Source organism: Parasteatoda tepidariorum, chromosome 9 (assembly GCF_043381705.1).
Source record: "Parasteatoda tepidariorum isolate YZ-2023 chromosome 9, CAS_Ptep_4.0, whole genome shotgun sequence".
NCBI classification, from domain to species: Eukaryota; Metazoa; Arthropoda; class Arachnida; order Araneae; family Theridiidae; genus Parasteatoda; species Parasteatoda tepidariorum.
Genome location: NC_092212.1, coordinates 77186839 through 77209143, shown reverse-complemented (window position 1 = coordinate 77209143; position 22305 = coordinate 77186839). Strand labels below are relative to the sequence as shown.

Genomic DNA, 22305 nt, shown 5'->3' with positions numbered 1-22305 from the left:
TTCTCTATTTAAAGAATAAACAATATATAGTGAGACACGATGTTTTACGAGTGCATTATAGTGTTTTAACACAATCAGCTCCACTAAATCCAAAATAGGAGAAAAATATAATACTTTTTTTGGTACTATCAGATGCTTATTTTACATCTAGAATTGATTTATGAGAAACAACATCCATTAGGATGAAGGACAGTAAAAATTTAAGATGTCATTGTCCGAAAAGGCAGTCTATTTTTACTTACGAAAGAGTACATACAAATCATTCTAAGATAATAAATTTTAAAGCACATTTTCAAAAAGCAGAAAAAGGGACATAAATGAAGAAGAGTTTGCTGCAAGTGTGAAGAGAAAACTAGTTTGTATTTCCATTTTTGTGAATAAATAATGACAAATATCCACAGGGTTTCGAAATCTCAATTTGTTAAAATTGAATAAGTCATTTTAAATTAAAATAAATTCTTGATTAATTAGAATTACATTATGGGGACTATAAAATTTAAGTGTTTTCATATAAAGAAAAAACATTATACTATTTATCACATTTCGGAAATACAGCAAGTACTTAACCAGTGTTTGTATACCTTGATTTTAAAGATGTGAATATTGTGATCTAAAGATCAATCACAAAACTTAATATAATTTTTTGCAACTTTAGAATTTTCAGGATACAAAAATGTTTCCATAATAATGTATTTGCTTTTAAAAAATTATTAAATGTTTAAAGAGATATTAAAAGGAAAAAAATTTAAATGTAATTCTGAACGATTAACATAGAAAATTGGATAAATTGATCAGAACTTACACAGAAATTAAAATTAAGATAAGGTGATAATTGTAAATTCAGCACTTTTTTTTTGAGATGCTAACACTCTGAGATGCTAACTGCTGTACTTCCAGGAAAAGATGTTATAAAGTATTAGAAAATTAATAACTAAAACCTTTCCTAATTTGTTAAAACATTGTCCAAGCTCTAAAAGGCTTACAATAAAAAATGGCACAAAAAGGCAATTGACATCTCTTTTCATTAAGATTATTTTACAGAATGGCTACTATTCCAATCAACCTAGATTGTCCAAATAAAATATGGTAAGTTTAATAGACTTTCACAGCTTTAACCAGCATGCTTAATGAAATTTGCCTATAAATTAATATATGTTTTCAATTTTTTGAAGGGGGATAAAAAAGGAGGGAAAGAGTATAATTATGTTTTACCGCCAATGGCAGATGTATATCATTTTTATTAAGCCTTTTGAATTCGAATTGAGTTTTAACAATGAGAATATAGTTGGAGAACCAAAAGAAAAAAAGAACGATTTTAAACTTTCTGTAAATAAGTGGTTTTGTTGTAAACAGTCAATACGTATGAATGAAAATAAATATAAATAACTTCAAACTTTATGCACAAAAATTCATTCAAAACAGATATTTATAAGTAGAAATTTTTTTTTTTAATATTGTTGTACCATTGGATAAGTTCTTATAAGACATGATAAATTTTATAATTACAGATGTAAGAATTCCAAATGGTGTTTTTAAAATCCCTGAGAATTTCATATATTTTCTTATCGTAAGAGTGCGGTAAGTTAAAATCCGAAGTGAAACTTTTAGAAATACGAACTGAAACTTTAATGTTAGCGCATGTGCGCATCCAATAGATAACCTCCTCCAAATACTTCTATATTAGTTGGTTTTATGTACGAGATCTGGATGTAAGATGTTACGTTTGTCTGCTTGTTAATTGTATACCATTGTTGATGTTGTTTTGCTGAATAAAATATGTTATTAATTAGTGCTGGTATTATCCTGGACCTCATAAACAGTGACAAAGAGAGTGGCAAGCATATTTTAAGTTTTTACATCACTTTTAGATATTACAACTGTCTTTTAATTATTTTTTAAAATTCATTCAAATAACAATTATTAATATTATAAGAGTAAAAGAATTAAAATAAAGCTGAAGTCATTAGTTCATTAGTATTTTAATAAATTGATGAACAGAAAAATTATTTACCTAGATAAAAAATCCAAGAAAGACTTCTTGATTTCAAAATTGTCAACTCAACATAAAAATCTAAAAGAAAACATATATAGGTATAAAAAAATAAAGAATTAAATTTAAGATCTTCATAATAGAAAAAAATAAATAATTCAAATAAATATAATGAAGTAATTTTTGCTACTTAATTCACTATTTCTTGCAAAGTAATTGGAATACCTGGCTTAGCATTCTTTACAAAAAGTTTCGATTAGAAATTATAACTGTTAAAACTTTGTCAAGCTTAAAGTTATTATAATTTTGAAGGAGTGTCCTAATCAAAATTTGAGGGAAATCTTTTTGTTTTTTACTAACATATCACTGCTCTATCAATACCTTTTCGATTGTACTAGTTTGCTAATGAACAATTCTTTATTGAAAAATTAATATTTAGATAGTAACAAAAGCATTGGGTACTCGGGTCTTTAATATTATCACAATCACATTCTATTTATTGTATTGCTATTAATTCAAAATTATTATAGAAGTAAAATTTCATCATAAAATGGAATTCTTCATTTGTGAAAAAGAAAAAAATGGAAAGCAAAATATAAATGAAAAGGTTTATTATTATTATTATATTTTATAACAAGAAAACAGAAAAATTCAGAAGTGAAAAATCCACTTTGCAACCAATATCGGGTTTTTATAGAATTGAAGGATTCACCCTATATTTTATATCCATTATATACCCAATAAGGTTCTATATTGGCCAATGTAGACTCTATATAGGCCATTCTAGGACCAATGTTAAAAAACCTAGACATCCCAATATTGGTACCATGGTACAAGTTATTAAACTGAGATGGGCACAGTAGGCCTTGGCCCTCTATGGGCTGCCGTGCCACTGAGAGAAAGAAAGGACCCATATTGAGGACCCGTTCTTACCCCCCGAAAGGATCCGTTCTTACAGGGCCCATATTGAGCCCAACTAGGGCCAAGGTAAAATTGTCGCTAGGGAATAAACTATTTCTAATTTCAGTTTTATAATATATCCGAGAAAAGGATCTGTAAAAACAATAAATTATAAAACAAGTTAAAAATAGTTCAGTAAATAATTCAGTCAAAAAATAGAATACACAGATTCATTATGTAATCATATACAAATTACAATTTCAATAAATCTTACAACTATATTTAAAAAAAACCATAAGAAAATGTATACTTAATATAAATTCAAATACTGGATATATAACATTAGAAAAGTATGAACCATATCCAACATGCATAAAGGGTCACAAAATTGTTTTCTTTCAATTATCTGCAAGCATATATACCTTAAATGATAACAAAAATGAGTAAAAGTTAATGCTAAGTTATCACTTCGATTATACCACTGTAACTTATCAGATTCAAACATTTTTAATTTCAAATTTGAATTAATTCAAAAGTTTCAGTAATAACATTTATAAGCCTATTGAAGTATTGGCAAAAACTGAACATGACATTTATAGAAAAACATGATAAGTGACATTTTTCAAGGAACCCATAAATCTAAAATTTCTGCATTTTGTGAAAATTTGAATCTGTTTCTTATGAAAAATGGCTTGACTTCAATGAAAGGTTATAATCTCTGAAAATGTTGAAACAAAATCAAATATGTAAATAAAATAATGCACAGCAAACTATATTATTTAATAAACCATTGAATAACACAATTATTTTCATTGAAATTTCAAAAATTATATCATGTATTTAAAAATTTTATCATATAAAATTGTGAGTATTCACAAGAAATGAATAACTCAGTATTTAATACAAAATGACAACCAAAAAAACTAATTTTATAAACATAAAAATTTTATAGGAACATCTTTCAAACTAAATTTTAATAAGCTTGGGAAAAACATCAATAAAACAAATAATAATTTCAAAATGGAAGGATAGTAACTAAAGGCCTCAAAAAATTTTAATTTTACAACAGTTTGAAATTTTTTAAATGAAATTTTCTTTTTGCCACTTGTTCAAAACAAATGTGATTCAAAGATTTATTAAAAAATTTAAATTTACACAGGGCTGCCACTGAAATCTGGAAAAAAAATTCATCGTGTTTTCCCTGGACATACACAAGATATTAATAGGAAAAACACAATCACTGTTCTCTTGCATGAGCTGTATTAGTCTAATTAATCTAGTTATAATTGCTAAGAAAACTTGAAGAAAAAAGGAACAGTTGAAAATGCTTACAACAAATAATGCTATAGTAAATGAACTAGTTTAATATAGCAGAAATATCATCCTTAAATATCCCATAAATCGCACTTTCAGTGGCTACCATTTTCTAAAAGATGAAAATAAGAAAAATTCCCTGTATTTTCCCGGTGTCTAAAGAATAACTAAAAAGTCTCAACCTTTACCCTGTTATTTTAGTTGATTTTTAAATTCCCAGTATTTTCCAAGTTTTCCCTATAGAGTGACAACCCTGAAAAAATAGAATTAATTTTTTTCTACAGTGTGATTAAAAAACCTACTATAACTTAAAGTAAGCATAATTTCAAATATTTTTAATTTCATAGTTTTTATCTAAATGATATACCTCCTCTTTTAATTTTCAAAACAAATTCATACTTTTGATGCTGTTTTTAGTATACTACAGAATAAAGGTTTTATCATTAATTGATATAAAAACTAATTTTATTACAGCTCACTGACTTTTTTTTTCTATTGCCCTCACATAAAAAAGGTTGTGAATGTCTAAATTAAAAGATTTATATTAAGCAGATATACTTTCAAAGCAGATGATGAGACAGTAAAACTCCAGACATTACCTTCCTCAATGCTGAGCATCTTTAAGAATGGAACACATACAAAATTTTGAGTCGAGGACTTCGTAATAAAAAACATGCCGTTTCCATGGAAAATTCCTATTGAACACAGACATTCATAAGTATAAATCATAATTCAAAATAATTTGAAACAAATTGAAAATTCACAACAAAAAGTTGATTTAAATTAATAGTAATAATATAATTATCAGATAGGAAAATAGTAAAAATTTTTGCCTAATATCGCAATGGATATTGATGGGATATTTCAAATGAAAAACAGAGTACCCTGAATAGTTTTTGATCTAATGATGGCTAGAATTCAAATTTATGACTCCCAAAATATATTTTGGGAGTCATAAATTTGAATCGGCCTGGGAAAAATAAGGCATGCCTACTTAGATAAAGTACGTTTTTATGCCTGATTTTGTAACTTAAAATATCGTCTGCTGAAATAATTAGCATATTTGAAGTCGAACAATTAAGATTGAGTCCTAGAATTTGAAGAGCCGATATTAAATCAAATGTTATTCATAGTGGTCTGTTTTTTATTTTGAGCACTGCACAACCACATTATAAAATTAATAACATTGCTCCAGAGGCTTTACCTTATTACATTAAATTGCAACCATCTTTCTTTAAGCTTCTAATCATAAATTTTTTGAAATTAAAATGAAAACGCAAATTAACAAAAATCTTTATAACTCTGGAAGGAAAATGTCAGATGTAAAACATATGTAGCATATAAATATTAGTGTGCAACATTTCAATTTACTTAAAAAAATTTGAGATAGAATTTTTTTTACCAAAATATGAAATGTTAATTCTTAGATTTTCTACAATAGCTTATAGCAGTAATTATTTAGAGCTTGAAAATTTAACTAAATACGAAAAAACTGTTTTTAATTAGAATTATAATCCTTTTAAGTTTTTTTTTCTGATTTCACTAGAAATATAAGAATTATTTTCAAAAAATTCTTTAATGTTTTTCACAAAAACTAAATTATTTTTTATTTTTCACAAAATTCGAAAAACAGAACCGTGGCAAAAAATCTTGAATTTACCCTCGATAGTAGTTTTTTATTTGATTCTTTTAAAGCTCTTCACACAGAAGTAAAATTTTACCAACACAGGAGTAAAATTTTAAGTTTATTTAAATTATGAAGAAAAAAAAAAGCTTGTTTTAGAAAGAGAAATTCATAATAATTGAATTTCAATATCTTTTTTTTACATCTAAATTACTCTTTGATTTATATCTAACTGATAAATTGGTTCTATGGTCACACAATCCACAAGGCTGTAGAACAAGAAAAACATGTATACTTATATTTATTCAGTGATTAATTAACAATATTTGGTTCACAAATTTTTGAAATTTTCACAATTTTTCACAAATTATCAAAATGATGAAACTAATAGAAATGAAGAAACAATGATAATAAGGACCCTTACATTAGTTCTCTTTAGGATATGATTCAAGTTACTTAGCTCTTGTACACATTCCATCTATTTAAGTGGTAACACACAAAATCAAATAAGGTATAGTTTGTCTATAGTAAGAACTCTCCCCACCACAAAATCTGAGGCTGCCTGCTGCGAAGGAAACAAGAATAGTGCATTACAGGGAGGGTAGCTTCTCTTCACTCTAGGACTAACACAATAGACTAATGCAAAAGACCCCCTATCTCTCAACGACCCGAGCCAAAACCTGTCCCAAACAATGAACCTACTTAATATAGTTATATATACTTAATATATACTTAAAATAGTTATACCTCATTAGCATAGTCACCATCACTGGTCCAGATAAATGACAAGAGGAGTTCTTACTTTAGACAAACTATACAATATCTTACATGTCATCTATTTCATTGATTGTTGCTCTTGTACACTATTACTAACAAAACTTAAACTGTTTTGATGCAAAATAAAACAATCACATAATGGAAACTTTTTTTAATTGTCAAGTTCTCAATTTGTATTACAGTAGTTTTTTCCAAAAGAAATATTTTAAATAACCAAAAAAATATATTACCAGTAAATCCTAATTCATTTTCAAATTTAGAGCTGATTTTCAAAAAGTGGACAGTAAAGCTAATGCATAGAACTCAAAAAATAAAGTACAATCTGCAGGTTCAGACATTGAAAATGCAATCAAAGAACAACCTTTCCATCGAGTAAAACCTTAAAAAGAAAAATCAAGATTAGTCTTTGTTTAATAGACACATATTAAATCATTTTCATTTCTATTTCAATTTTTTGGAGGAAAAAACAAACACAATCGTAAAATGGTATTATTATAAAATTATTTATTATTAGCTTCCACTGATTTATTATGAGGAATATTAAATGTGATCTCTCGGGGGAGCCTGTAACCCCTAGAGAGCGCGTTCCCAGGTGGCGGATCGGGGAATGCCTCCATCGGCTAATACCTTTGGGTGGTAGGAGGGAAATAAAATACCTCCCGCGAACCAACAGGATACGACACCAACCAACCATTAAATGTGATTGAATGATATTTCCTAAATTAATTTGATACATATGACTTACTAATAATTACAAATATTTTACATCTCAGTATTTGCAACTCAAAGTTAGATATAGTGCAGCTATCAGAACTCCTCCAGACATCGTGGCGGGTACTATGGTTAGAGGACATCGTAGCAGGTACTGTGGTTACAAGGAAAAGTCACTTCGAATAGAGGTGTAGGGTGAATAGTTTTGTCTTAATCTTGGCATGAGTAAACCAATCGACACCTTCATTCTTCCATTACACCCCCATTAGAAATGTGCTCTCACTTACTACCATAGACAGTCCCAGACTTTTAGTCTGGAGGAGTTCTCCTCAAACTAAAATAGTTATCTAGTTAGTAGAGTATCTAGGTTTTTCCCATTTAGGAAGATGCCACAATAAATGGTATGCAGAATTTGTATTGCTGGCATTAGATACTTCATTATGAAAGATTGCGAAGAAGAAAAAATATTAATTTCTGTATCAGCACCTAACAGAATTAGTCACCAAGTTTTGGCACCAATCAGGCATATTGGCATCAAGGAGCAAATTTTAAAGGTGAACCCAAGGAAAGCCACTAAATAATTTATTTTTTCATTTCATAAAAAATCTTTCAGTGTCCTGGCAATTGTAGTTGCCAGGAACAGATACCAATGTAGAAATAAATCCCATTGATGCTCAATTGTGAAATTACAGTAATAGGTATCTAATATTATTAATTCTCTGAGCAAACTTAGTGGCGGACTCGTACTTTCACAAGGAACTCTCGGAACTAGTGTGACGAAAAATTCTGAGCTCCCAGACCTCGTCAGAGGCCTGGCCAAAGAGACTATCCAGAATATTCCCCGTGCTGCCCTAAAAATATTCACTGATAGTAGCAGAGGAGAGGGAGGAATTTCCGGTAGTGGAGGGTATATTCCCTACGGGTGCTTTTGAATACAAGATCAATAATCCCAACAACAGTTCGGTTTTTAGGTCTGAGTTTATTGCTATCAGAAAAGGCTTGCAATTTGCTGCTCAGGCAGATACTTTTCAAAATATTTGGATATTGACTGATAGTCGTCCCTCAATCCAGCATATCTCTAATTGGGATATTGTCGAAGATCAGACCAGCCTTGATATTTTAGACCTAATTGACAGGTTTTCATCCAACCATTCTATACAATTTCAGTGGATTCCTCACATGTTGGGGTTGATGGGAATGAGAGGGCAGACTTCCAAGGTCGAATCCGCTGCCGAAGAAGACACTGATCATTGTGGGAAGCTTACCTTTAGTGAAATTTCTTCCCTACAAAAATGAAATTTAACAAGACCATAAGAACTCCTCCCAACCACTCTTGTTATTTTGCAAAAAAAAACGGGAGAATCTTTCAATCTTAGACCGAGAGCCCATCAAACTGTTTTTTCACGCTTCTTGAGTGGCCACACTAGATCCCTTACTTTCAGTGGTTGGGAGGAGTTCTTATGGTCTTGTTAAATTTCATTATTATGTAAAATGAAATTTAACAAGACCATAAGAACTCCTCCCAACCACTCTTGTTATTTTGCAAAAAAACCAGGAGAATCTTTCAATCTTAGACCGAGAGCCCATCAAACTGTTTTTTCACGCTTCTTGAGTGGCCACACTAGATCCCTTACTTTCAACCGGGGCCAAAAAACTTATCCTGAATGTCATTGGTGCTCGACAGACACGGCCTTCCCTGCGTATATTCTGATTTGCTTGGGGTTCGGTAAAGATGAGGTCCTGCAAAATTCCAGTCTTTTTATGGACTTTTTGGAGGTGTTCGAATTCATGGGCTTTGAAGACACATGAATCCAAATCGTCTAGCGCTGCTAGATGATTCCGAGATTAGCAACAACATTATTATTACATATTAATTATATACATACAGGTACTGTGATAAGATTTTTTAATATAAATTTTCTTCAATAAATTAAATTTTTTCTATAAAGATTTAAGTTTAAAAAAAATTTAAATGCCATAAATCAGGATAAACTGTAGGTGTTTACAAGAACACTAATCTGCGAAAAATTGCATTAAAATGGTTAGAAATCTTCAAACACTTTGGTTGTTTGATGAAAAATATTTTCCAATAGTAACTCAAAAAGTTTTCAATATCACCAATCAAAAATTCGAAGCCAAAAAAGTTTTAAAACAGAATTTTTAATCAGTCCCAAAAAATGACTACTTGCTTTTTTAAATTATTTCAATGTTGTGGAGGACAAAATATTTTCAGAAACTACGAAAATTTTGCAGTAGTTGGAGGATATGAGAAGAAGTCAGTCAGTGTGATTTGCATTTATATTTATGAAACATAAAATTGACAACAGGAGCCAGAAAATGTAATTATTATATGTAGTAGTAAACAGATCATTTTGTAGAAACATTGGCTACTTTCACTTAAAAACTGACAAATAGAATTTCTATATATTTGGCTTAATATAATAATCATTTAATTAAATCAATTACTTTCGTAGCTTTTTCTATGTATCTATTTTCGACGCACATAATATGCATCGATAAATGACTGTAATTTATATTCAGCTTATAAAAGAAAACTAAAAGAAATGCGTCGAGTCATACAATACATCATATCTATAAATTATGTAAAAAGAATTGGGCAATTTGTTTTTACAAATGTGTAACATTTAGAAGACTTATAACTTTCATACGCGTTTAAATGACTTAAATACTATATATATATTTAAAAAAATAGGAAAGATCGAGGAGTATCAGGATGAGAAAATTTTTTTTTATTGGCTATCTGAAACAGCTGTTTCTGAATCTTTTACATGTTGAAAATTAATTAAACGAGCAGAACTGTATTTGTCTCATGAAAAATAACTAGAAAAGAACAAAATCACATATTTTGTATTTATATGATCATGAAATATTCCTTAATTATAATTCGATTCGGTCCCCCCCCCTGAATTTTGTTCCAAATAGACAAATTATGGCACATTTATTAATTAAATTGATATGTTCAGTCACAAACATTTAACAGATTTCATGATTAATATTACCGTAATTCGTATATAGCCGATATTAAAAACATTCAGATATGTATTAAAATTTTTATATATTTATAGATTTTTTCATTCAATACAAAACTTTTAGAATAGCGTTTGTGATTTACACTTTCAAATCTATATAAATATAGATACAAATAATTGAAAATAGCAACATTAATAGAAAATATAATTGATTAATTTTGATGTTCAGTGAAATGTTAAAAATTATTGCACATAAAATTGCCTAACTAGGTCAACAAAAAAAATTTCACATACCTATGCCTTTCTGGTTGAGAAATCCCGGAATTAACGAAACTTTTCCGCCATCTTGTTTTCTTGTTGACCTTTTTAAAATTGCAAAAATTAAATTCTAAAAAACAAAGTTTAGGATAGAATAATTTAAATTTTAATTTTTTTAAATAAAAATAATGATTTTTAAAGTAATAATTAGTAAGCTTTAACTTATATTTAACTTTTAATAAAATGTGAAATTTAAAAGCAACCAATCAGATTTCTAGGTTACAAATCGTAGATACGCCAAATCACTGATATGACGTCACCAGCATTATTCGATGGACCGCCATTGCAGGAGAGAGACGCATAAGTATATTGCTTGTGAAATCTGAAATTGTGTAAGAAGAAATTGGATCTATGTGGCATGGTTTTAAGATTTTATATTTAATCATAATAGTTAGTTTTCTTACTACACTAGTACGAGGGGAATGGCGTTACAGAGTGAGGTTTCCCCACCCTTGGTAGGGGATCCTAACAAAGACACAAAGCTTGACGGAGATACAAAAAGGTCGAGTATCAAACAAAATCCCAACAGTTTTATCCATATTTCCACCTTGGTAATATTTTCATTTCGGGAGGGCTCAAAAATTATTAACAACTCCAAAATTAACGGAATAAGCTGTTCGCTTTTTCCAGTGAGGTTAGATAATTTTAAATTTACCAGATATTAATTTTATAATTAAATGCATGTGATGCAGAAGGTAAAGTTTGTCATAAAGTAATAACATCAAATAATTAACATTAATCCTAAAATACTCTTAGAGGTTTATAATAATTAGTTCGTTTATAAAGAATAATGATAAGATCTTAGCCAGGTAAAAAAAAAAAAAAATGCCAATATGGCCGACTGATTTATTATTACGTCAGCCATTGTGAAGAAGGATTCTAAATTGAACGCGACTTAAGTTAATTATAGTCGCAAGAGTAAGTACAAAAATGATTTTGCAAAGTTAAGATTATTATTTATTAAGACAATTATTGTCGAATTATATTTAAAACTAATCTTGTTTTTTTTTTCTTGTATTATTTTCGATAATTTTTAGTAAAATTTTTATTTATTATTTAAGTGTATTAAATTATAATTGCTTATTGTATGTTTTTCTCAAACTTCTTACTTATTAGTGATTTTGGCATATGTCGTTATATTGATCCCCTCGGCGTACTTGTGTGAACCCCGTCGATGAATTTTCAGGCGGAGTGTTAAAAAATTTTATTTAATCTTAACATAATTTTTTTTTAAAAGTTGATTCTGTGTTTTCATTTGAAAAAAAAAATTATTTTAGATTATATTCAAAATTTGGTAGAGATTTCAAAATTTCGCATTGGACCCAAGTCAGTGAGTGCCTTCCCCCCCTCTCCCTCCTTCCTGTCTTTGTCTTAGAATTGGTGTAGGGTAGGTGTAAGGATAAAATCTTTTTTTAAAAAAAATCTGTACTAGATTATGTAATATTTTTTACTGTTAAACCGATTTATTTTAGTATTCATTCTTAAATTCGTTGTTAATTGATTTGTTAAATTTTTTATACTCTTATGAAATTTATTCGATTAGTTCATTTTCTTAATTGAATTTTTTAATTGTTGTAAATTATAAGAAATTTTTTTTTTAAAATGATTGTTTGTTTCAACCAGTTGATTTTGTTACAATTTAAATTTTTATTTATTTTGTCTTTATTGCCAATGTTTTCTTTTTTTTTTATAACCATTAAATTGCGCAAGTTAAGTCCGTATTCTTATCAAGTGTGTAGAGGGAGTCCGGAAAAAAGAAGAAAAAAAAAAGAAAACCTGATTTCACAGCTGTTAAATAACGCTCTCCCCACCTTCCCTGTTTAGGATTCAATAGACGATTCAATTTTTATAGCATCCCTTTAGCAAAGCTCAAAATAAAATAAAAATAAAGATACGTTGAATTTCTCCTCTATCCTCTCCATTTCCTTTTTTGAATTTTTTTCCTAATTGTTTTCATTTATTTTATGTATTTAGTCTTAGCGAGTAAATTATTTTTTGTTTGCATTATTATTATTTTTACTCTTTATCAGAAATTACCGAGGTTAACTTAAATAAATATTGCGAAATTATATTCCATGAATTTTTTAATGGAATCATTTCGCAATATCTATGAAACCCTGAGTTTTTTTTTCAGTCTGCTTTCTCCTATCAGTTCTTCCTCTTCCTCCCCCCTCACTCAACGATTAATACATGTTTATCTGTTTCGGTGAAATGTTTCCAAACTTTTGCTTTGTTTATTTTATTTATTTATTTTTTTTAATTTTGGGTGATGAATATCTGCACAACCGTATCCCCCCCCCCTGCATGATATCTTTTTTTTTATCGTTTCCTTTTTTGAAATTTTTTTGTTTTTAGGCTATAATAATTTGTACTTTTACTGTAATTGAAAATGATTTTTAAGAAAAAAGTAGTACCGTTTTTTTTTTTTTTAAATGGTGAATACTTATTATTTTTTTTAAAATGCGTTTCGCTAAGAAACAAAGTAAATGGTGTCGTTTTTTTTTTTTTTTTAATTGTTCGAATTTTCTATTTCTATCACATGCTTTAATAGGCCGTTTTACTTTTTTTAAAGACAAAAAAATTTCATAAATTATTAATTCAATTTTAGGTACTAACTATTGCAGTGTATTTGGTATGGAAAAAAGTTCCATCTAAAAAAAAAAATGTCAACCTTAAGTTCAAATTTCTAAGATAATCATACTTTGTAATTTATGCGACTAGGTTAGAAAGGATTTTGACGGTTTTTTATTGATAGTATGAATATTGGTGAACTATCAGATTTAATTCAACCTCCATTATGTAAGAATTAAAAAAGCGGGAAGGTTGCATACTGTTACAAAAAATAAATTCTACTTACTTACAGCATGTTAATTTTTTATTGAATAGCAAATTAGTTTATGTTATGCTTTATTTTATTACTGGAAGCAATATTAAATCTATTTAGCTAATTCTAAGGTTCCCATATGTATTCTTTTAACTTTTTCAAAGCATAATAATAACTTTGAAAAAGCTTTAAGAATCCCCACTTTACAACCTTCGAAGTAACTGGATTCAATAAAACGCATGTCCATTATTAAAATAAAAAATACTTAAGTGTAAGGAATGAGGAAATTACGTTCTTGTAATGAATTTTCTACGTGCATTGTCAGGGAAGTAGTAGACTTCCTTTTATCCCTGTAAAGGCGATCTAATACTTACATGTTCAAAAAGTAAGTTACAAGATGAATTATTCAAAACTTAGTGAATTTTAGGATAACTAATTGAGTATTAAACCTCGGGTAAGTTTATTATCATCATAATTTTTTTTTTACTAAAAAAAAATGCCATTACTTCGATGACTCCAAAAATCTTCATTTATTGCATAAGTTTTACCGAAATTTAAAGTTGGGGTATAATGCAGAAAAATAATATTTAAGTTGAAATGCGAATCTAACGGTTCTGAAATTATTAATTTTTTAACTCAGTTTTAATTTGGTTTAATAGTTTTTTTTTTTAAAATATTTTTAACGTTTTAATAATTAGCTTGGTTTTCTCATTTTTTTTAGATTGCGTACGTTTTGATGTGGGGTGGGGACGGGTTCACTGCTCCGTGACTTAATAACTTGTACGTTCATCGTTTTGTTTTACCGCACGACTAAGTTTGTTGCACCGTTTGATTTCTGTATTTAACTCAATATAAAAAATTGACTTTTAACGTAACTTCAAAAGTCAGCCATTACCACTGGGAGTTTAAAAGAACAAAAAAAAATGTTAAAATCTTGGGTTAAAAATTGATCTAGTAGTTACTCAATCATAAATAATGCGTTTCTGTTTTGTATTCTTTTTTCTTGCAGATTTATTTCTTTAGTTACATTTAAACTTAAAATATTTAATTATAATTTCGTTAAATTATTAAGAATTATGTGAAAGGATGACTCGTATTTCAATAATGTCATATTCAGACTTGTTCATTTTTTTTTTTTTAAAAAAGGCCCCAAAGGTGTTATACAAAATGTTGATATTTTATATATAATTTGTATTTTGAACTAAACAATTGGTTTTGCTTTTGATTAGAATTCTTTTCGATTAATGACTGGCGAAGATGATCAAAAATTTAAGATCTTGTTTTTGTCCTGCTTAACCGTTTTAGGCGCAAGCCTTTTATCGTTCATGTTTGTTCAGATGAAATCGCGACAACTTAAGATTTTAGCTTTCTGAAAGGGAGGTCTTAGTGATCTGATTTGGGAAATTATAGTTAAATAGTTTCCCCTTTAAAAAAAAATTCAAAAACGCAAGCTATTTTTATTTATTTGTTTATCAACAAAACAACCTTTTTTTTTCTGTTAAGACTATTTTTATGAAAAAGGAAGTACTGAATGCGTTATAAAGTTAAGGGAACTTATCAGTATTCATTTGCCCAGTGAGTTCCATCCGGAGTACTAAGGGTTAAGGGAACTTATCAGTATTCATTTGCCCAGTGAGTTCCATCCGGAGTACTAAGGCATAGAAGTGCATCGAGGTAAAAAAATAATAATAGTTAGAAAGGCAGAAAGATTTTATTTTCCTGCTAAATTTCTCCGATTTGCTAAAAACGATTTTTGTACCTTTTATTGAATGTTTTATTTTTAAGAAGCTTTTAGAATGTTATTTACTATATGACACAAAGAAATTTTCTTCAAAATCGCAATACGAAATAAATTGCAAGCGCAAAAATTATTTTTTATTGTTATGAAGAAAAGACAACTACAGATGAAATGAAATTAAATGTCACACAACGGATTACTTATAAATGCCTTACAGCGGATGGCGCGCACGTGGTTATCGTTGCCATTTTGAATATCTTTCTTTCAGAACAGTTTTTATTATTTTTGTAACCCCCCCCCCTTCTTTGTCAGCAAAAATAAGCAAATCATCTAAACCGCTGTGTAACTGAAAAAATAACGTAAGTTCTTTACGATCGATTACCGAAAAACAACTATTTTCTTTCCCTTTGAACGCTGAAATAGAATTTCATAATACTTAAAATTACTTAAAAAAATAATAATTATTATTTCGCAACTTATACGAAGATCCCAAGTAAATTAAAACTTCAATTTTATATTTTTTGTCGCTTCTATTCATTTTTTTATTGCACACGTAAACTCATCTCTTGCTTAAGTAAGAAAATAGTAACACCCCCTTGTGTTTTGATTTGAGTTTCACTAAAATAATCTTAATTTTTTAACTAAATTTAAATAAAAACGAAACTTGGCATACAAACAAAAAAAACGTTTAATTCATTTTTAAAATTTGGAGTAGAAAATATATAATTAATTTTTTAATCTCTTTCTTGTTTTGATATCGTTATCATTTTCTAATATCTTTTATTTTTTAGGTCGTAAATTTCGTGAAAATTTTAACTGATGAAAATTAATTTCAATTAAATATATTTCATTGTTTGCATTTTGTGCAAGACTAAAATTTAACTTTATATAATAATTTTAAAAAAATTTCTAGATTCGTTGCCTTTAAACGATTGTTACGATCTAAACCCCATTTTAAAATAAAATGCATATGCTTATGTAATTTATAATACTGTCTTTTTCCTGTTGAAAAGGGGTCGTATGTGACTTCATTGTTATATTTTTAGAGGGGGGTGGACATGTGTTACGCACTCTGATTGGTATAGACAGGGTTCATAGCGTTTTTAGAAAGTGCTTATTTTCGGTGCTTTTTTTATTAGGTATTTTTTAAAAAGTGCTTCATTTTCCCTTTTCGAAAAATGAAATTTTTTATTCTTTATCATGTCGATTTTCGACGCGTATTATGCAAAAGCGTGGTTTTCAGATTGTTCTATTCAACCTTTTCAAAATCATTCAAACACCATTTCGGCGTGCCATCGTTCCGCATCGTATGAAAGCACCAATCATTTTACATGTTTGATGTAATCAGGGGTATGTCCAGACATTTTGTGAAAGGTCCGTTTTTGTAAAATTGTGAAAAAATTACTCGTAATTTGTGAATATGGAATAAACGTTAAGTCACATTCTTTCAACCACGGTCCGCTTTTGAGAATTTGTGCAAATATTATTGCAAAAAAAAATTTTTATGGAGTTTTTAAATTGTAAAGACATACAAGATTATGCTTAACACTGTAAAATTATAATTTAAAAAATTAAATTTTAAAAATAAACATCAATTGCAGCTACTAAATTAGCGATGCAACATATAAATATTTGGTATTTAACCTACATAGCGAACGCAGAATATTAATTTCGGACGAATAAAGGAAGAAGCGTCTGCCGAAGACAAAATTTATTTCGTTTACATCTGTCTTTCTTCCCCCCCCCCCTTCCTGGAAAGGGTTTATTTGATTAACAAAACAATAATGAAGATAAACAAATTTGTGAAGGGTCGGATAAAAAGAAAAATTTTGTGAGGGGTCCGTTTTTAAGTTAAAATGTTTTGTGAAGGGTCCGTTTTTATGGAAAGATATTTTGTGAAGGGTCCGTTAACGGACCCAAATTTCTTCTAAACAGACCCCTGGTAATGCTTGAGGGTCCGCGTGTGCATATACTGAGCTGGATTCAGTGAGAACTATCTTTGCATTGTCGTGTGCAACTCAGCTGCATTTTGCAAGAGATTCTCAATTTCAGGCTTCATTTTCCTCCCTCTGAAATCAAACCGAAAATCTCTTATCTTTTTATGGTAACTAATGTAATCAAGAAAAAAGTGTTCTTTTGTCAGAAACTAGTCATTTTATCTTGATCATAACATAAGGGGTCCGTTAACGTACCCTTCACGAAATATCTTTTCATAACAATGGACCCTTCACGAAATATCTTTTCATAACAATGGACCCTTCACAAAATATTTTAACTTAAAAACGGACCCTTCACAAATTGATTCTTCTTTTAATCGAACCCTTCACAAATTTGTCTATCTTCATTATTGTTTTGTTAATCGAATAAACGCTTCCCAGGGGAAAAAAAAAAGAAAGATGAATGTTAAAAAAAATAAAAATATTTGTGTGTTGCATCTCTAATTTAGAAGCAGCAATTGCTGTTTATTTTTTTAAAAATTTATTATTATTATTTTTTTTTTAATTATAATTTTACAGTGTTGAGCATAATCTTGTATGTCTTTACAATTTAAAAACTCCTTGAAAAGGTTTTTTTTGCAATAACAGGACCCTATTTGCACAAAATCATAAAAAGCAGGACCCTGGTTGAAAGAATGTGACTTAACGTTTATTTTACATTCACAAATTACGAGTAATTTTTTCACAACTTTACAAAAACCGGACCTTTCACAAAATGTCTGGACAGACCCCTGATCATGTAAAGTCTTTAAAAATTATTTCGCATTTTGTTTATGGTACATAGCGCTTAAAAAAATCTTTGAAAGTGCTTAATTTTTATTGAAAAATTTCGCTATGCACCCTGATTGATTTTTTCCCTACTATTTCTTTTAAGTTAGGCTTTTAACTTCTTTTTTTTTTTTTCTTCTAAGCATTAAGTTTCTTCTTATCTGGCTATTTATATTTTCGATATAAACTACTTGAATGAGAGCGGACATAAACTGTGGGCCCTTGGACGGGATCCGTGAATAGACTTCGTAAGATAAGGGAAGTGAATCTCTACAATTTTCCTAAACAATCGGGATCGCGTGCGACACTGCAAATTGCCATAGCAACAAAGGACCTTGGTTGATGTCCCTTTCCCTGTTTATACACGGCAATATAGCGAGGAAAAGGTTGAATTCTTAAAATAGAGCTTTAATTTAACATTCGATTGTTTCCCTCTTTAACAAAAGCGATAACATTTAAGTTTGATTCTAATTTGAAAAATGAATCAATGAAGTAGAGTCAAAGTTTAAATAACTGTGAAATTTTCTAGATTAAAACTTACATTCGCTTCAAAAAGATTACAAATTGGAAGTAAAAGCCTACATAATCGTAGTGCATAGCGTTTTTAAAAAGTTCTTAAAAGTGCTTATTCTCGAATTTCGTTTTTTTTTTCTTTTCAAGCCCTTAAAGGTGCTTTTTTTTTCAATTTGGGTGTTTTTAAAAAGTGCTTAATTTTTCCCTTTTCGAAAAAGGAATGTCGATTTTCACCATGGATTATCAGGGGTCTGTTTAGAAAAAATTTGGGCCCGTTAACGGACTCTTTACAAAATATATTATCATAAAAACGGACCCTTCACAAAATGATGTTTCTTTTAATCGGTCCCTTCACAAATTTGTCTGTCTTCATTATTGTTTTGTTAATTGAATAAACCCTTCCCAAGGCAGAAAACAAGAAAGATGGATGTAAACGAATTAAGTTTTGTCTTCGGCAGACGATTCTTCCATTATTCGTCCGAAATGAATATTCTACGTTCAGCAGTATAGGCTAAATATCTAATATTTGTCTGTTGCATCTCTAATTTAGTAGCAGCAATTGCTGTTTATTTTTAGAAATTTAATTTTTTTAATTATAATTTTACAGTGCTTGAGCATAATCTTGCATGTCTTTACAATTTAAAAACTCCTTGAAAAAGGTTTTTTGCAATAGCTGACCCTATTTGCACTAATTCACAAAAGCCGGACCCTGTTTGAAAGAATGTGCCTTAACGTTTATTTTATATTCACAAATTACGAGTAATTTTTTCACAATTTTTACAAAAACGGACCTTTCTCAAAATGTCTGGACAGATCCCTAGTTATGTAAGAGCTTGCTTTTCACAGCAGAGTTCGATGAGATTCTAGCACTCTCATGTGCTATTTGCAAGATATTCTCATTTTCTGGCTTCATTTTCCACCCTCTGATATCGAACATGATATCGTTCATTTTATAATGGCTGATATAAGCAAGAAAAGAGTTCTTTGTCAAAAACTAGTTATTTTATCATCGGCATGTAAAGTCCTTGAATATTATTTTGTTAATGTATATAGCACTTAAAAATATATTTTTTAAGTGCTGAAAAAGTACTTAAAAGGTGCTTATTTTTGTTGAAAGATTTGACTACGTATTCTGATATTTTAAGCGAATGAAGGTTTTAATCAAATAATATCTTGGCTCTTCAGTTTTGTGGGATTATTTATTTAATAGGGAGAAAAATTATTAGTTCCGTATTGAAAAGTTAAGAAAATATCACTTGTATTCCTCAATTTTTTAAATTTTTTCCACTCTGGGGTTTAAAGAAGCTTCCTAACCCACTGGCATCTGATGATTTTTGTTTCCCCTTTCCAACCTTTACTTGGTGTAGATTTAAAGCAGTTTTCAAGATATTCTCATTTTCAAGATTTGCAAGATATTCTCATTTTCTGGCTTCATTTTCCACCCTCTGATATCGAACCGAAAAATCTCTTGTTCATTTTATAATGGCTGATATAAGCAAGAAAAGAGTTCTTTGTCAAAAACTAGTTATTTTATCATCGGCATGTAAAGTCCTTGAATATTATTTTGTTAATGTATATAGCACTTAAAAATATATTTTTTAAGTGCTGAAAAAGTACTTAAAAGGTGCTTATTTTTGTTGAAAGATTTGACTACGTATTCTGATATTTTAAGCGAATGAAGGTTTTAATCAAATAATATCTTGGCTCTTCAGTTTTGTGGGATTATTTATTTAATAGGGAGAAAAATTATTAGTTTCGTATTGAAAAGTTAAGAAAATATCACTTGTACTCCTCAATTTTTTAAATTTTTTCCACGCTGGGGTTTAAAGAAGCTTCCTAACCCACTTGCATCTGATGATTTTTGTTTTCTCTTTCCCCTTTCCAACCTTTACTTGGTGTAGATTTAAAGCAGTTTAGCCGATTCCGGCTTTTGAGCTTATAATTTCTATCTTCAATCTAATATAAAATCGCTGTAGTAGAAGAAAAAAATAACGTCTTTTCTATAGTTTTTATCTTATAAGTGTATTAAAAGCTATTAGAATTAGAACAAATTATGAAAATCTCAAAAATGGACGACTTTTTGGAAATTTTCAGAAAGACAGAGGGAAATGTTTTGCGATAATATGTGCTTTAAATGACGTTATAAAGTCTCGTTGTATTTAGGAATTTAAATCACAATCTATTTAGACTTATACTCACAAGTTTTATGTGCTCAAATTTAAGTTAAACTATTATTTGAGAAAAATGTACTTTCCGTTTGAAATTAGAAGATTCTTTTATCATGTCTTTTGTAATTTTTTTAATTGTGCAATCGATTTACGTTTAAAAATAGTACAATAGCAAAGATGGCGTGGTAAACTTTTTTTAGTTTCTGCCTTCTGTGACTTGAATTCAACTAAATTTTTATAGATTAGAGATCTTCAATCTTTTTAATCGAGAGCTACATTAGTAAATTCGAGTAATTACACGAGCCATGCAACTGCTAGATAATTTAGACGAAGAAATTTGCGCTGAATTTTGTTATGTTTGTCGATACGAAATTAAGGAAGGATAAAAAAAAAAAAAAAAAAACGTTAAATCTAATTTAAGGAAAGTGAGCATAGAGTAGCTGTTCAAATAAATGAGTGATACCCAAGATTAAGAACAGGGTATGTTTAAGTATTTTCAAAATACCATTTTTCTTTTTTGTGACAGTTTTTTTTTTATAAAATTTTGAATGAATTTTTTTTCTCTGTTAGCTGCTGGCTAGATTTTTTCTCGCTAAATACTATAATACGTCGATTTTTTTTTTCTCTTCTGTAATCTTAATTTCCAAGTTATGTATTTTAGTAATCACCTGAAAAAAAAATGCCACTTTCTTTTACTTTTATTCTTTTTTAATTGACCTTAAACTCCTATGTTCGTAAAATAGTTCAGCGGGTCAAGCTTTTTTTAAGGTCACAAAACAACTCATTTTCCTTTTTATCTTGCGTAGAAGGTGATATAAATATTCGGTGTTAGAATTGCGAACTCAGTTTAAACCCCACATTTTCATCAAAAGAAAATTCTTAAATTTAATAAAATATAGTACCCATATTTAATTCTTTTATGATATCTTTAGATATCAGTTAGGTTATACCTCACATAAAATTATGAAAGTGAACAAAAATGTTATTACAAAAAGGTATTAGCTACTTGTTCTAATAAAATAAATTGTATTTTAGTTTTATTACAGTCCGTAAATAGTCGTGAGCGTGCGGCAATTATTGTTTACCTTCGTATCCTTGCAATTATAAAACCAATTAGACTTAGAAAAATCATCCTACGCTAATTCGATATTTCTATTAGAACTGGAATTCGGTTCTTGGAACTAGCAGCTTTTTCGTCCCTCAATGAAATAGATATCCCACATAAACAAATTGAAAGAAATGTTATATTCCACAAGAACAAATTGTTAAGATAAGGCAGGGCTGATTGTGCTCCGGAAAAAATCCGAATTTCCGGATTTTTCGCTAACAGTGATCCGAAATTTTCCGGAGATCGAAGGTCCAAACGTTTCAAAAAATCATCGATCACAGAAGTTTCCGGAAATCAAATTTTCAAAGGTGGAACTTAAAAACACAGTTTATTTTATTTGTATGTAAAGGGAAAGCCAGAGAGATACTTTATAAGCTTATATTCTTGATTAATATTCATTTTTTATCAGTAAATAGTTGTTATAATCATAACCTCAAGAAAGACAGACATATTTGTAAATTTTAATTACTTCTCCAGGTCATCATAGGAATGTGTAAAATTTTAAATATATTTTAAGTAAACTAAGAAATATTGAGAAAAAGGAAAAAAAACTTGTTTGTTGAAC

The 22305-nt window shown here is 29.0% G+C and overlaps 1 protein-coding gene and 1 long non-coding RNA gene across 3 annotated transcripts in view; one reads left to right on the top strand and one right to left on the bottom strand.

Moving 5' to 3' along the window:
* Positions 1–924: 924 nt before the first annotated feature.
* On the bottom strand, positions 925–10739 carry LOC139426471 (uncharacterized). 2 transcript variants are annotated; one of them, XR_011637744.1, is made up of 4 exons: positions 10601–10739; positions 6836–6984; positions 4763–4899; positions 925–2071 (listed from the first exon to the last, which is right to left on the bottom strand). It is a non-coding gene; the product is annotated as an uncharacterized lncRNA (long non-coding RNA). The 2 variants fall into 2 exon arrangements; XR_011637743.1 differs by lacking the exon at positions 925–2071 and having other exon boundaries at positions 2585–4899.
* Positions 10740–10871: 132 nt separating this feature from the next.
* LOC107436552 (zinc finger CCCH domain-containing protein 6) overlaps positions 10872–22305 on the top strand; it is a 46138-nt gene continuing 34704 nt past the window's right edge. The window contains exon 1 of the mRNA XM_043042240.2: positions 10872–11126. Coding sequence (XP_042898174.1) covers positions 11047–11126 — 80 coding nt within the window. The 5' untranslated portion in view covers positions 10872–11046. The remainder of the gene's footprint in view (positions 11127–22305) is intronic.